General features: G+C 36.9%; 2 protein-coding genes across 3 annotated transcripts in view; both read right to left on the bottom strand.

Annotated features, from left to right (window-relative positions):
- LOC135411857 (gamma-aminobutyric acid receptor subunit rho-2) overlaps positions 1 to 5,661 on the bottom strand; it is a 38,674-nt gene extending 33,013 nt beyond the window's left edge. Inside the window, exon 1 of the mRNA XM_064649986.1 lies at positions 3,402 to 5,661. Within this exon, the coding sequence (XP_064506056.1) occupies positions 3,402 to 3,589 (188 nt within the window). The 5' untranslated portion in view covers positions 3,590 to 5,661. The remainder of the gene's footprint in view (positions 1 to 3,401) is intronic.
- Positions 5,662 to 5,808: 147 nt separating this feature from the next.
- Positions 5,809 to 13,471, bottom strand: part of UBE2J1 (ubiquitin conjugating enzyme E2 J1) — a 28,429-nt gene continuing 20,766 nt past the window's right edge. For both annotated transcript variants that reach the window (XM_064649988.1, XM_064649987.1), the window contains exons 7-8: positions 12,712 to 12,843; positions 5,809 to 6,838 (exon numbers count right to left, since the gene is read on the bottom strand). In XM_064649988.1, the coding sequence (XP_064506058.1) occupies positions 6,569 to 6,838; positions 12,712 to 12,843 (402 nt within the window). In that variant the 3' untranslated portion in view covers positions 5,809 to 6,568. The remainder of the gene's footprint in view (positions 6,839 to 12,711; positions 12,844 to 13,471) is intronic.

Below are 13,471 nucleotides of genomic sequence, written 5' to 3'. Positions count from 1 at the left end.
ACCAGAAGCATTATCAGCAATTGTTGTAGAGCAATAAATATTTACAAAAGTAGTAATTCTCAGAGCTTCTTTTTCTCTGAGTGGAAATTCTGTCCAGCTGGATAATCTAGAAGGACTACCTGCATTTGTTTGCAGTTCCTGAGAGGCAGCCACCGCCAAGCTACTGAAGAGTACCCCAAACTGTTTCAAAAACTCGGTGTTGGACATTCCAGCAGCACTTGCTTGGCACTTACAGTAAGGCCAATGTGCTGAGGAAGCTCCAAGCACAGATACCCACGCTGTGTACAAGCCAGTACTACTCATAGCAAGTCGGACGTGCCCTGGCAGCATTAGCCTAGACTGTGTACCCAGCTCTCTGGCAAATCCCAGCCAGCAACATGGCAGCACAGACCACCTGACACATATACCTGCACCTTTCCACACTTACACTGTCTCTTTCAGCATCAGTCTCTTCTTCCTCTCTGGAAATTTATTCCCTGGTGTGCGGGTAAGGCAGGGGCCAGCCTGCCCTGCTCAGCAGTCACTCAGGGGACTCTGACAAAAGGCTTTGCTCTGTGGTTCATTTATCACCTGACTTTTCCAAACAAAATGACATGCAAAAATTTTTAACCAACGTTTTGGTTAGTTATGAGCCCTTGGTTTTGTGCACCATTTGTCAGCTTGCAAATCAGCAAGAATGCTCTCAACTTCATACCAATCACTGATATCCTTCAGTTTTGCAGTGTAAGTGGCAGAGATTGTACACCCTGGAAAATGTGAAAAACCGCCATCAAAGAACAAAGCCAGGACCTGTTACTTGATGAGCACAGACCAATCTTCTATGCAAAGCCAGGGCTCTCCAAAGCATAACGTGAAGCTGCACCGGGCAATGATCAGGGCAGTGATGCACAGTAACAGTTGTTTCTTTAAGTTATACCTCAATTTGTAGAAGAAAAGACGTGTTATAAGTGAGGTGGGGGGACGCAGGAGTAAGAAAATCTTAAATGCAACACAGTTTCTAATTAAGCAAGGATTATCTGTTCCACACACTGAGCAAGGCACAACTCATCAAACAAAAATAACGCGTTACAGTTCAGTATTAACATAGACCAAGGGGAGTAATTAAGGGTGCAGAGGCAACCCTTAACTTGGAATTTCTTAATTTGGGTTCCTAACCTGACTCTCCCATATTCCTTTCCCATAAGGCACAGGCTCAACCCTGAATAACCTTGGCAGACAGCTGTTTTGGCACCTGTGGGACCAGCTGCCCAAGCCCTCAGAGCTCTGGGGGTGAGGACCTCTATACAGCGTGAAACTCTATATACAGTGTTCAAGTAAAAAACTACAGAACTGAAGGTGTTCTGCACTTGCACAAGCCAAGCTATCTTCTTGAAGTCAGTATAAAGATCTTTGATCATGTTGATTTATCCCCTTAATGGATACAAAATATCAAACTTATCAAATGTAGATTCCCAAATATAGGAACACATTTTTCTTGATTAGTACGTTTACTGTAAAATTTACTGTTTTTCTTACGGTAAGTCAGCAAGAGAAATGCTAAGCAGCAAATGGGATGAAATTATTCAAAAGATCATTGTTTAAATTTCTTTTACATGATTGGGAAACCAGCAGAGGAACTAGCTTTAGTTTCCTTTTACTAGATGAGTCCGCTATTTGTTGCTGGTTTAGAGACAACTAAATTTTTTCTATGTATGTGGAAATTTGAAATATTAATGACACTGCTCCATACACTTCTTTTTGCCACAACATTGCAGAATTCTCTGTATTAAAATTATCATTCACATTTGATAGTCCCTAAAAATTCTTTTTATATGCTTTTAAATAACCACATTGCATAGGAATTGTATGGGGGGGTATGTGTGTATATATAAAATATATAATTATATATATATATAAAATATATAGTTCCTTAGGTTCTACCTGACTGGAAAATTGTTCATTAAAACCATTACATCACAGAAAACTAAATATTTCACTTATTCTTTGGAGTATATTTATAAAAATAATTTTAGCAGTGCTTTGACTGCCACTCTATTACAGCTCATTTACAAAAATAACAGCACTGTAAAAACAGTAAATTGTTTTCACCATGTTCAATTGAAGTATAAAACTTTTAACCCAGAGAATGGCACTACTTTTGGGCAATATTTAAAGAAGGATTTATACTATTTTGTTACTTCAAAGCAAATGATCTCTACTACACACAAATGGTTTGTAAGGAAATGCTACTGTTGAATCCTGCACAATCCTCAGAATGTAGACTTTGAAATATTTTCAGAGTTAAATGAAAGGTCTCATTCAATAATTGAGATTCTGTGGAAATCAGTAGTAAAACTTCAGTTGACTTTAGGATTTCAGGATCAGACCCTGGCTGTTTCAGCTTTATAACATTAACGTCACTAAAAGCATATGCCACTGTATTTTTTCAATAAGTAGTGTAAATCTGATAGCATATTATGTATTCTTTGCTTCCAATTACATCACATTTATTTGCAAAACATTCAAGTAACAACATTCCTTATAAGTGTTGAGTGTTAAACAAAAAAGCCCAATAAAATGAATGAAAATATGAAAGTTTACAGCCATAGTGAGGCCACTTAATAAGACGGATTAACCCAATTTTATTTTTGAGCCCTTCAAACAATGAATAGTCTTGTAAGATATAATTGCCACTGGATGACATAACCACAAAAAAGGATAACATACTTTGGACTGTCTGGCAGGTTTGGAAGATTATCTTTTCTAATGTAAACCTCCGGACAAATCTCAGCAATGGTAAATCTAATAAACTTTACTAATACCTTTAACTCTTTCTTGTGCCTTTGCTTGACTTTAAAATACATTTTTTTTAAAGATTCCATGTATTTCTTCAAAATGTATTTTTAATTTTACAATCCCTGGATAACTCCCAGGGTTTAATTTACCATTAATTACCATAATGCATGCTCTCCATCTCAAATTGTTAGAAAATAACAGGCAATTCCAAGTGAACATAAGTAGCACAGGCATTCTAGCAAGCAGGTAAACAACCTGCTCTTGAAACAGTGCTGAAACAGTATGTACCTTTGAACATCTCTATTAACTGCAACTCCTCTGAATTCTCTAATTCTCTCAGTAATTTGCATATATGGCTAAGAATAATTTTACAACAATCCATGCTGAAGTGGTCAACTTCTCTGCAAAACCTGCCTCGCTCAGAGTTAATCAATATTAGCATTAGAAGTGTCCACTTACAGTTAAAACTGATTATACTACCAGAGACTGGTATAAAAACATTATCTATAAAGCTCTTTACACACACAATAGACACGAAGATATTGATAGAGTAGGTTTTTACATCCGCATAGTTATGTATTCGCAGCATTCCAGGAAAAGAGATATAGTGTTTTAGTAACGCTTACCTTGCCCTCTGCACATCCAGCTGGCTTGTCCACCTCCTCCTCCTGTGTTTTCTGCTTTCCACAAGAAGAACTAAGCAGAAGATTAATAAAAGGAGTTTTGCAAAATAAGGCATCTTGCTGGAAATGGGTGCCGGGCACTCTGCACTCCAGTGACCTCCTGTAGTACAAGTCCCCCCGGGCTTAAACATTGAATCAACTCTAATTCCGGTGTCGCGCGTTGGTCAGCGATCAGTGGCACAAACGCTGCTTTCCCGACGTGATGCTTTCGACAGGCTTTCAGGGGCTTCGCACTCAAAGCTTTTCCCTCATCACCGCTTAATGATTGGCCATTACTCACCAAGTTTACCTCATAAACATTTCCACTGGGTCCTAAAGGATACTTACTAAAGCCATTATATAAAGACCCGCAATTCTGCATGCGGCTTTTTGCTCAATCCCCTAATCTCAGTGCTATCCTCCTGCCAGACTGTAAAACCAGGCTGTCCCTTTTCATTAGGCATTCCACGTTTTTTTGATCCTTTGTATGGCATATTTTTCAACTGGAAAACACCTATGCCGCATTTCAGACATGTATCTCATTGTAAAATATATGTATTTTGATGCGTTTATAGCAGTTGAAGGTTTATTTTCTGATTTAGTCTGGCTCTTCATGCTGTTGAACATAGAATATGAACTATTTCCTCTGAAAATGCTGACTTTATTTACTGTTAACTTTTAAAGGAAAATTAAAACAGAAACTCCCAAACTATACGTGCAATCGACTTTACATAAAACAAGTTGCCATTAATGTGTCTGGGTGGTTTTTTTCAAATGGGTATTTTGCATAATCAGGCATTTGAACTCTTATCAAAGAAGATTTAAATGAAAATTTTAAAGTTACAAGCAGCTACTTCTTTAATCACAAGGAAGAGGCTGTTTACAAAAAAACCATTGAGGGGGCTTATTTCCTCACAGCTCAGTGGCAGGACAATGCTGACTGTCTGTGTTAATAACAGCCAGTGCGTGGCACAGGTACCAGAGCAAACATTGTCTTAGCAGAGCAGTGATTCTGGAGGGAGAGAAAAACACACTCAAAGCTTCCAGAGGAGTGAGCAACTCAAACCCCAGCAACGCTGTCTTGTGGGTCAGACCTTTTCCAGAACTCTCTTCCGTGAGCCCACGTTTGCAATATTCGAAGTGAATGGGTATTCAAGCACCAACTAGGAGACAGAGTACTTCTGTATTAGAGGCTACAGGATGTGGAGAGGGTTTTTAGTGTTTTGGTGTGCCAGGTGCTTTCTTTTGTGGTGGGGGGGGGAAGGAGAGTTGTGTATTGGGGTTTTCTGTTGGTTTTTTTTTTAATTTCTAATGAAATAAAAAATTAGGTAAAAAGACAGTATATCGACATCAGACTGTTCTATGGCAGAATGTGTAAGTAACTGCTGAACAAATGACATACTTCTGCCGGAACTTCCAAAAAAAAATATTTTTTCATCCTTGTTCCTTTGTACCTGCAAACAAGATTATCAACAGTGCACAGAAGTGCTAAAAAAGAAGTCATCTTTTGGAGTTTTTAATTTTCCACATCCCCCTTAGACACATAATGGGCTTTCCTTATTTTAGAAGTTTTTATAGCTACTTTAATGTAATATATGCTATAACTAACAAAATCTAGAAAGTTGTAGGTAGCTTGATAAATACTTGCTGAGAAACAGGATGAGAATCTCACTTAAGTCAGTGCTATCATGTCTGACAGCAACAAAATGAGAGCTAGCTAAATTTCCTTGTCTTTGAAATAAACACATTGAACAATAATTTGAACAATGATACCAGAGGAAAATTATCCCACCCATTGTGTTCTTCTACTTCACTCCAATTTAAACAGTCACAGACAAAACCTCTCAAAACCTTAAAAATCATAGGCCTGCTGCTTGTATATCCATTTTCACAGTATTCAGGAATATTACCAGTGACTTTTTAAGTAAACTTAAAATAAGAAAGTCTCTGGATCTAATATAGATTTTAGGTTAAAAAAAACCCCCAAACCACTAACCCCCTCCAAATGAACAAAATAAAACCCAAACAACCAACCAACCAAAAAAAACCACCCTAAACAAAAAACAAACAACCCCAAAAAACAACCACCAAAGAAACCCCAAAACAACAACAAAAAAACCAATCAACTAAAAAAACCCCCAAAAACCAAAAAAAAAAAAAAAAAAAAAAAAAAAAAGACAAAAAAAACCCAAGACCCAGGCAAACAATAAATAATATGCCATGTGATATTTGAAGCATATCCAAAGAGTGGTTTGAAACTTTATTACTAGTAGGATTGCAATAAATACTTCTCTTAAGCACGTTGAGATATGAGAGTTTAAGTATAATAAGGTTTAAATTTTCTTTAGTAAATAAAACCACATACAAAACATTCAGTTCAACACATTATGTATATTTCTGGTATAATGAAAAGACAATAGCTCTGGGTAAATAATTATATTACATATTTATAACTATTGCAAGAATAGACATGTTTTGTAGTATTGTCAAATTTAAAAACAAGATATACAATTGAAAATACTAGAAGAGGACATTCAAATCTTTCAAAAGATTATCCAATCTTTCTTCCAAAAAAATAAAAATCAAAACAATGCAAGTAGTTTTCTGGCCCTTTCTTTCCTCCCCTTCTCCTTTCCCCCTTCCACACACACAAAGCAGCTTCATAATTTGTATGTGTTCCACCTCTAGAAATGTGTCATGGTAAATCAAAGTGGTTACGAAAAAGTTCACTGGACACAAACACATAGTAGTGTTTCATTTTATAATTCTCTCTTCAATTTAAAATCTTATACTAACTTAGATGGGTGATTAATTGCATTTATGTTCCATAAAAAATTAATCAACCATTTTTTAAAAATTGTCTTTTTCTAGTTTATAAATTACTCAAATTTAGGCCCATCCGACGTGCCTTCATGTTACTATTCTACTGCACTGTTTCTCTAGTGGGCACTCAATTAACACATGTCCCACTTTGCTTTTCTTACAAGTAATGTATCTGTAGGTACGTTAACAACGTTCGTAAGGATTTAAGCATAAATACAAAAAGTAGCCTTTGTAAACAGTTCTCATGTCATACCCAATACAGAATGTTCAATGAAGCATTCAGGTCCCTGCTGTTAGGACAAACAACCTTATAACTCAAATATATACTCGTTAGCCAAACATATCCTGCGAAATATAAGAGCTGCCAGCGCAAAGGTCAGAAGGACAATCAGAACAGTTGATCCAGTGTGGTTCGTGTTGACTCTCGGCTGCTGTGCCCGGTTAAAGTCAGTGGAGGACGGAGCCCGTCTCTGACTCTGCTGCTGAGCACGGCGCTGCCGGGGACTCAGGGATGTGCTCGTGGACACAGCTGGAGTGCGCTCCTGACCGGCCACTGCATTGCTGTTCTGAGTTTCAGACTAAAAAGGAAACATGGAAAGTTGTGAGAGAAGACACTGCATAAGATTAGCAAGAAATAAAATCATAAGGACTAAAACACAGTCTCCAGATTGCTGTTAATACTTGAAAGCCTGATAATACATGTCACTAATAATTACAAGACTGTTGTAGCTGTCACCTTTGTCCATACACTATCTGAGAAGTATATTTCAAGCTGCAAACTAGGAGTTTTATGGACAAGAAAAGGCTGAAGAAAGTCTGCCAAACAGTATTTGTCTTAAAGAGATTTCAAATATCTTTGTCTAGGATTTGTTTAACTCTTTGTTGTTCAAGAAATCTTTAATAATCCTCCAGACAGTTTAATCTCTGAGCATTTGTAATGTCACCTACACTGAAGGGGAAACAACCTGGGGAGGCCAGGAAAGGAAGAAGAGAAGTCCAGAGAACTGTAATTAAGCAGTGCTGCATTGCTTTCTGTGGACAGCTGGGTCCAGAAATCTGTTCTCATCACCACCAACACCACTGGAAACACAAAACGAAAGTCATCCTAAACACAAACCACCTACGTGATCCCAGCAGGAGTTCCCGAGCACTGCACATGTGCAGGCACTTACCTATTGCCCTCTACTGGGCAAACGTCGGTCTGACATTACAAGTACTAAAAAAATAAACTTCGGCAACTGATGTTCATTTTTCCAGTTTGTAAGGCTGAAACTATGATTACTGATCTTCCACCAGACTAATCCTGCTTGTAATATTAAAAGGCTCAAATTTCCAATGTTTTAGTATTAAAAATAATGATACAGCACAGTAATTAGAAATAAACATTTTGACAAGGTTCAATTTAAAAGCACTTAAAAAAAAAGCCGCTCTGACAAAAAATTGCAGGGTTTTTTTTTTTAAGTCTTATTTTCAGTTCTCAGAACAGTGTGCTAGTATTCCTAACTTAAAGCAACTTGCAGCTATTTTCCAGAGTTAGTTTTCTCCCCCTTTCCTTCTAAAAGATTATCATCACAGTAGGTAAAACTAGAATTCTGGACATTTGATATATGCTTCCAAACAAAAGCTTTTTAATGGTCACAATATCCATAACCTTAAGCACTGTTTCAGCCAGCCACTATATCCATAAAAGACACCCTTTCCACATGGCCAGATAGGGAATGCCCTCAACTGTGTATTAGGTTTGAGGATGCACAACACAGGAACCAGCACTTGGTCTCCTGACTCTTTGGCCACGTGTTCTTTATGTGGGAGAAGAATTCTCCCACATTTATGACTAGTCAGTGATTTGACCAGCCTGGGAAGAGACCTTCCTTTCCTCATCATTACTATTTTCCCACTGTTCATCATCATCAAGGAAGTACTGACGTAATAACTCGCCACCTTTGACAACTTGCCTGTTTACACAGGTTTCTTGCCTAAGTAAGCAAGAAAGTTTGGGTAGCTTCAAAGAGAAGCGTTTTCAAAAGATACATTTTATCAGCAGAGACATCAAGAATACCATGAGCAGCCTGCCATGACTTCCACTACACTGCAGAAGAAAACAATTCTGCTTCATTTTGAACTCACCTGAAAGCTCCTCATGCCAAGGAAAATAAAGACTAAGAGAAGCCAAATCTTTGAAAAACTAAGTTCCTAGATTCATCACACTCCCATCTTCCAAAAGGGGAGAAGGAGAGGAGTCAATTCAGGACACAAGAACTGCCAATTCAGCAGGCAAAGTGCTTTCCTCATTCAAATAGTTTCAAAAGAAATAAAAAGGAAGAAAAAGTCTAGAAATATTCCTGATCCTTCATATTACTAACAAAAATAACTAGCACTGGCTGTCACACAAATCCTCCCAACGCTGCAAATTTTAAATTTAAAAATGAAACAGAAAGGCCCTCTTCTGAATAAAACAAGATGTCATACGCTGACATGAACGGATCTGTGATTCGAGAGAAACCTCACTGACAGTTTCAAAGCTTTAAACTATTTTTTTAAGGAAATTATAGATGGGTCATGGCAGCAGCAGATCAACTGCTTCACCCAAAGCTCAGCTAATGCACTGCCTTGGGATTCCCAACATAATCAGTGACACGCAGAACTAAGTTAAATAAGAAAGAAGTGATCATTACCTGATATATATTTGGGATCAGATGCTACAGTATCTTAAATAATACATACATGTATCGCCAGATAAAGATTTTTTTCGTTTGAAGACTTAATTGTTAAGAATCCCAAAAGTGGCAGATGGGCTGTATTATAAATTTTTAAAATATCACAATCATCTTGTTTGCAACATAATGGCAAAAACGTCAACATTTTTAGACTACACAATACCTCGCATAACATAATTTCCATTAAATATTAAGTCATTTTCTGCCAAACCACACTGGAAATGTTGTGGATGAGGGCTCAGTAGACTTAAAATAGAAATATTTAATAAGAGCTACATTGTAGCCATCTTTAGCATCTGATTTTTACAGCCATTTAATACGGACTTGTGTCATGTTACATATTTGAAGCTTCTGAAACTGTTAGGACTAGTAGAAAACTTTGCTCTAAGGACATTTGAGTTTGATGAATAAGGCTATTTCAGTAAAATATACTGATATTAGAATTAACAAAAAGTTAAATCATCTAACAAAATGCAGCTAAGGAAATTTACATTATGTTCAGTCTACTGAAAATGGCAGCATTCATTGCATCCTTTACATCTCCAGGCCATTATTTTAAAATAACTTTTTATCAGAACTGTATAAGTATTAAATCATCTTAGAAGGGATGTTTTAAAAATATAACAAACTCTAGGAACTCAGAACCATAAAAATCCTGTGGGTTACTGAAGCCTCTTTCAGTTACACTCATGATTTGGAGAGAGATGCAGAAATAAAACGACAGAAGGAGAGATGGAACATTTGTTTGTCTGTATAACTTCCAACTGAAGAAAAGCTGAAGCTTGACACAGGACAGCTTAATGGTTCATATGAAAAACGTCTTCTTTTTAATGAATTAAAGTTAGGCCAAGTACTTCTGATTGCCAAGACATTTAAAATTTTTGCCGTAGTATTATGAAACTTAAGACACTATTTAACAGTGATAAAGGGAAACACTTTTTACCAATTCAGAACACATAATTAAAAATAAAGGCTTCTGTAAGTCTCATGCATCAGAACACAGCCTCATTTTACGACAGAAACCTCTTTCATCAATTCAAGATTAGCTGGCTTCAGTTACACCATTTAGTTTATCACTTCTCATAATGCTTCATCCAGCCAGCATATTATGGCAGGTCACTACTACATCATACTGTTTCATAAAAGGTGTATTGAGGTTTGATGTATTCCCAGCTTATCAAAGAAAACAGTCTAACCACAGCTTTTACCTTATCACTATGTAAGTCTCACCAAGTATCAACTTTATTCATTAACTATAAGCACCAAGGTGGGGCATCATTCCACATCAATACATCAAATGTACTGCTACAGGTTTGGCAGGAGTTCAGACACCCATAACAGTCCATGTGGATTTAGTCAAAGCAATCGGGGGGCAGACAGAGCAATGCAGCCAAAACCAGCCTCTGCTTCTCAATAAGCTGCAGTGCTCCCCAGCCTCCATTAACAAGTCCCACAGACTGCAATGAGAGTTTTGGTAGCTAAATTTAGGTGACCACTAGCATACCAGATGACTTAATCTGAACCCAAGTCCAACCTGAGTATCTGTAACATATTCTTTCAAAAACATTCTTTTGCTCAGATGTGGAAGGATCTCATCTTCTTAAGGCTAAAGGCAATTACTGTTATCCAGTCAACTTTCAGCAGTACCTTGCTTGCAATTTGAATACTCAAACAAGAATAATGTACCATTACTTTGCCTGAGTACACATCAACAGCTACTACAAATTTTAAAAAATATAAATATATATATATATTGTCAGAAGTGTTCTCTGTGCTGGCTTCAGACTCCTCACAAGTACTATGCTGCACAATGCTTTAAGTAGCTGTTTCTTATTAATGCCTAAAGACTGTTTTCTTTGCAGCTCTGCATCCTTTTACACAAGTTGCTGTGGTAGCATTTTCCAGAGCCTTCATGGTAGCATTGTTCCTTTTCTTGTTCTCATGCTGTTGTACTCATTGGACTCGATGATCCTTGTGGGTCCCTTCCAACTCAGAATATTCTGTGATTCTGTAATTTGACTTGTACCTGCAAACCTCGATAATGTTGTTGTGACAAGTTTTCCTGAGGAAGCAGCTATCTTTGGGCATGAGAATCAACCCCTTCTCATTCTTTTTCTTTATTCAAAGATAAGCCATTTAAAGATTTGATAAACATTCTCTAATCATATCGGCGCACAAAATCTTAAGAGCCAATATGCAACATTTTATCCAGAAAAAAAGGAAAAATTAGTTTTGATGTTACCCACATCTAACATAACTTAATAAGGTGGAATTAGGTCTTTACACAACAAGAACTAACCTAATAAACTAATTTTACACATGTAAGAAGCCCAGTCAAGTGGAAAGGAACTGAGGTTTGCATGGATACTCTTTCACACCTATTAGCAGATCAAGGCCACAGTTCCCTACTTTGAGAAGATTTCTATTAACTTTTGCATGAATAAGAACACAAAAATAGCAAGCTCAAATTCCTTAATAGTCTTTCCTGTTACACATTTCTTTTTTCCACTGTGTGACTGTTTTCACTCCCAAATGGCTCCAGATACTTCCTCACACTCAAAATGTGACAGCTCAGAAACATAGCTGTTGCTTCAAATTAAAACTAACAATCATGAATGAAAGAGTCTGATCTCTTAAAACATGAACCCACATATTTACAGATAACCACATATATAAATGTTTTTAAGTACATTTATACATTTAAAGGTCTCATTTCCCATAGGACTGTTCTGCTAAAAATGAAGTTAATCCTTACTTATTAAACCAGCATAATCGATTAAAACAATTTTCTTTAAAATGGGATTAATCAAAAAAAAGTCTTTTTTCCCTCAAGAAAATGCCAGCAATGCCTTTGTGTGTCAGCTAGCTCTACTATATTAGCCAGGATTTGTAATAAGAAGAATAAAATACAATGGTTTTAAATCCTGAACAATCTGGAAAAATCCTTATTGTGGGGGGAAAAAAGTATGCTATTAGCATGTTTATATTTCTACATAGCTTGAAAATATGTTGCAAACACGCAACAGATGGTCTGATGTTATTTGACATGTTTTAGGTTTTTTAACCAATCTGCAGCCCCGTCTTCTCTCTAAAAAAGGCAGCTTAGCTGGGATTTGCCTGCAATTTATCAGTGAATTTAGATTGCATTTGCCACAGTCATAACAGCAGCTGCCTTGGCCCTTCACCAAACCTCGGTCACTTCCGAAACCATTATGTAAGCCCTACACCTAACAGTATTAAAACATAAGTGTCATACTTCAAATGGTAAGAATATTTTAGACTTATTGAAGAGGTTATAAAAAACAGGAAGACAATCTCAATTAATATTTAAAAGCTACAGGTTATCACTGAAACATTTTTTGTCTCCAGCTAAGAATTCTATCAAAAAAACCTGCACTACATTATGCAGATGGTAAACTGCAGTACTTCAGACACCACTTCAGTATTTTAATGAACAGTTAACCCATATATTAAAGGAACTACTGGGAACAAGAATTGCTAAAAGAACATTATTTATTGTTTTTAAGAGAAGGAAGTGAAAGCAGAGATCGCTATTTCTAAAAGTGATTCAGCATACTCTTTGTTAAAGTTTTACACATAGATTTTATACAAAAGTATGCAGAAGTTCTACAGAAATGTATTAACTACATACTCTTAATTAAGACTCCAATCAGCTTAATAGGATCAATTTCATGTTCAGGCTATGCCCAGTAAAGCTCAAAGATGGACCATACCGTTGCACTTGTTGGATCCTGGGATGCTCTCACTGCACCTTCCTGCTGGGGCTCACGTGAGGCAGCAGAGTGGTTCAGTCCCGATGTGTTTGAAGGTCCAGCATCAGACTTCCTGGATGAATTGACTTCTGCCTACAAGAAGTACATATGTACACTTAAGAGATGAGATCAAAATTGCTCCAGAAAGATCTGGCTTATCCTGGAATGTGTATTTTAATGTGAGAGAATCTGAGGCTTACCGAAATGTAATAATCAGGTATGCCAACTGCCTTTCAATCACACACCAACAGGTTCAAGAAATTTTCATTCTTTAGAAATAAGACTCTAAATGTGCAAATATCACAATTTTAAGGTTTTTTTGCACGTAACAACAGATATGACATTCAAAATAGAGCACAGATGTACAGAAAAAAAAAAAGATTCTTTATAAGATCCAGGATATTATGCCAGAAATAACATCCTTTTTTAAAACTTCTGTTTTGCATGTCCTTAAGACAATGCTGATTACTGTTGCTGCAAGTGAAGTAATAGTGCCTGTTTCTCTGCAGGACTAACGAGCCTATACCGGTTCTAGTACGAAGTTGCCCCACAGCCAGAGTGGGCACATATGCATGACACTACACTAGGGTCAGGCATGCATACCAGTTCCCAGTATTTAAATTTCAGCACAAACAGAGTAAAAGAAAAATTACAAGTCCTTATAACACTGCTTTCATACATGTTTATAAAATGTCTAGGAGGCATTATTTCCCAGAATTTA

Source organism: Pseudopipra pipra, chromosome 3, assembly GCF_036250125.1.
Source record: "Pseudopipra pipra isolate bDixPip1 chromosome 3, bDixPip1.hap1, whole genome shotgun sequence".
Taxonomy (NCBI): domain Eukaryota; kingdom Metazoa; phylum Chordata; class Aves; order Passeriformes; family Pipridae; genus Pseudopipra; species Pseudopipra pipra.
This window is presented reverse-complemented; position numbering and strand designations above follow the sequence as displayed.